This window comes from Galeopterus variegatus, unplaced genomic scaffold (genome assembly GCF_000696425.1).
Source record: "Galeopterus variegatus unplaced genomic scaffold, G_variegatus-3.0.2 Scaffold21761, whole genome shotgun sequence".
Taxonomy (NCBI): Eukaryota; Metazoa; Chordata; class Mammalia; order Dermoptera; family Cynocephalidae; genus Galeopterus; species Galeopterus variegatus.
Genome location: NW_007747872.1, coordinates 3,410 through 6,150, shown reverse-complemented (window position 1 = coordinate 6,150; position 2,741 = coordinate 3,410). Strand labels below are relative to the sequence as shown.

Below are 2,741 nucleotides of genomic sequence, written 5' to 3'. Positions count from 1 at the left end.
TCAGCCTCCACAGGGTGGATTGTGAGGGTGAAGTCAGTTCCAGACCCACTGCCACTGAACCTGGCTGGGACCCCAGAGTCTTGACTAGATTCTTCATAGATCAGAGTTTAGGGGGTTGTCCTGGTTTCTGTTGATACCAGTTCAGAACAGTGGTGCCAAAAATATCATTGACACTCTGGCTGGCTGTGCAGGAAATGGTGGCACTTTCTCCTGGAGACACAGCCGAGGAGGCTGGAGACTGTGCCAGTGCAATGTCCCCAGTGGAGCCTGGAATGATAAACACAAAATAAACTGTAACACATGTACCGAGACCATCCACATGCAGGCCCAGTGCATTGGTGACACTTGTCACCACGGCCACAGGTAACACTCTGAATAACCAGAAAACAACAGGTAACTGGGTAACTTGAAATCTACAAGAATGCCTTAATTCTAGTGACCAAGAACCCAGAAACACAGGAAGCAATGATGACCAGAATGTTTTTTCCTAATGTCTCTCTGCAGTCCTCTCACCTTTAACCCAGAGTAGCAGGATCCACAGCAGGGGAGCCCCTGACCCCATCTCTGAAAGCTGAACTAGAGGCCTCACGGGCCCTGACAAGTTGCCTTTAAGGATGTGTTGAGGAGCCTGGGCCATTGTCTAGTGACTCACGATGCAAATCAGCTTTCAAAAGCTTCAGTTGACACTCACAAGGGACAACTGCTCTTATTTTGCCCAGTGGGAGTTGGGGTTAGCAAGCAATTTCCCAATGTAGCTCAAGCATGCCCCTAAGGGCTTTCTGACCTGTTCCACTGATCTTTACCTCCTAGTCTGTCTGAGAAGCCATGTGGGGGAGTGTCTGGCATTGCCCTGCCTTTAAGATGCACGTTATTTTAGGAACACTTTCAATCCCTCAGAATTAAAATTGTATATTATCACAAATAATAGTATACTTCAAGTTGCGATCATTGTCAGAAAAAAAAAAAAACAGTGGGTTTTCACAAAAGACTAAAACAGGGTGGCCTGTTTCAGTGGAGAGGGAAAATTGACCCACTGAGCAAAAATCCTTTAAACCAAGTCCTAAATTATCCTCAGGAGATGGAAAGAATGTGGAGAGTAAGCATGGAAGCTTGATGGAGCCTGGGAGCCTAAACTAATCAACGAACTTGCCTTATTGTGAATAAGGCAGCGTCTCTCCATCTGCTCAGTTCTAGAACCAAAGCTGCATCCCCCTGGAAGTCCTCACAGGCAGAGGAGTCACTGCATGGTGTCCTATTTATTGCAGAAGACAACCAGTCCCCAACTCCATGTAGAGCCATCTTTCTTGTCACTGAAGGCTAGAGCTGAGGAACCCCACATTCTCCTATAGCAAGATATGGTGTCCCAAATACATTGGTTGAGGTTGCATAATAGATTTATTTTAGAGTATAAAGTGAATAGAATGATTTACATTAAAACATTTCTTGGTGGTTCAAAGGGTACAAGGAATCAACTGAGAATAATCGAGTACAGTATTCTATTTAAAATCTTCATGGGCAAATAATTATTTGTGCCTTTTTAGAATTTTTAAAATATTGTAGTCCAGGAAAACCATCTTTTACATTAGATGCAAAAGAGTTATTAATGAATTTTTTTCACCTTAAGCTCCCTCCAATAAGTGAAAACATGTGGTATTTCTTTTTCTCTGCCTGACTCTTTTCACTTAATATTATTCTTTCAAGGTCCATTCACACACATACACACACACACACACACACACCCACTCTCACACACACAAAAACAAACAAACAAGCAACAACAACAACAAGAAAAAAAATCACACAAACTGATGGGGGAGAGGAAGATATAAGAACTACAATTTTTTTTTTTTGAAGTTCCTACAACAAGCAAATGGAAAGGACATGCATGGGTGGGTGGTGGGAAAGGGAGGAGGAAGGGAGGTTTCGGTGATGGGACAGAATAATCAACTACATTGTATATTGACAAAATAAAAATAATTAAAAAAATGAATTTTTTTCCATATACTTTTATATATTTTTAAATTCTACATACTATTACCTTTAATCAACAGGAAAAATCTTTACAGGATCTTTAAATGAAATTATCAACAACTCTAAAACACCAGAATAGGTAGTGACTACTTACACTGGCACCAACAGCAGGCAGGACTGGATCCAGGGTTCCTGTCAACCTGCTTCTAACTCAGCGGTCCCCACCCAGTTTGTGGGCAATGGGTCAGATGTCCTCACACTGTCTACACTCTAACTGTCAACAGTGGGGAGGCTGGAGATGTGCTTCACTGATCTCTGTGAAGTCATCGTCAATTCCCCACAGGGTCACAACCCTGAACACAGACCCCAAGCCATCTGGGCAGTGAGGCTCCTTTGTCACAATTGCTCCCCTTCTCCATGGAGCCTGCATTGGAGGCAGCAACAGGAGGATGTTGGTGTGAAAGTTGTGTAAGATGCAAGGTCACACTTCCCATCTTGCAGCCGTTTGTCTGGGAGTGAGGTCTTTGCTCCTGTTCCCCACACACAGTATTAGTTACACCCCAAGGGGCTGGGTGAGGCTCAGTGCAGCTCTTCACTCAGGTTACCAGACCAGACATTCATACTAACTCAGGGCAAGAGCTGCTCAAGTGTTTGGAAGATAGAATAATGCATGGCGACTCAGCTGATGTGGTGAGATATCTAGAAAAATCCAAAAAGGACAAGGAGACCAGTTTAGTTGGAATCTACTGCCCCATGTAGATTATTATTGC

General features: G+C 43.4%; 1 gene segment (V, D, J or C); it reads right to left on the bottom strand.

Annotated features, from left to right (window-relative positions):
- Positions 1 to 5: 5 nt before the first annotated feature.
- On the bottom strand, positions 6 to 562 carry LOC103583333 (the record flags this gene model as incomplete). The annotated part of the segment is given in 2 exon segments: positions 6 to 267; positions 514 to 562. Coding segments are annotated over 2 exon segments (311 nt in total), but the record flags the coding sequence as incomplete, so codon positions are not given.
- Positions 563 to 2,741: the final 2,179 nt, after the last annotated feature.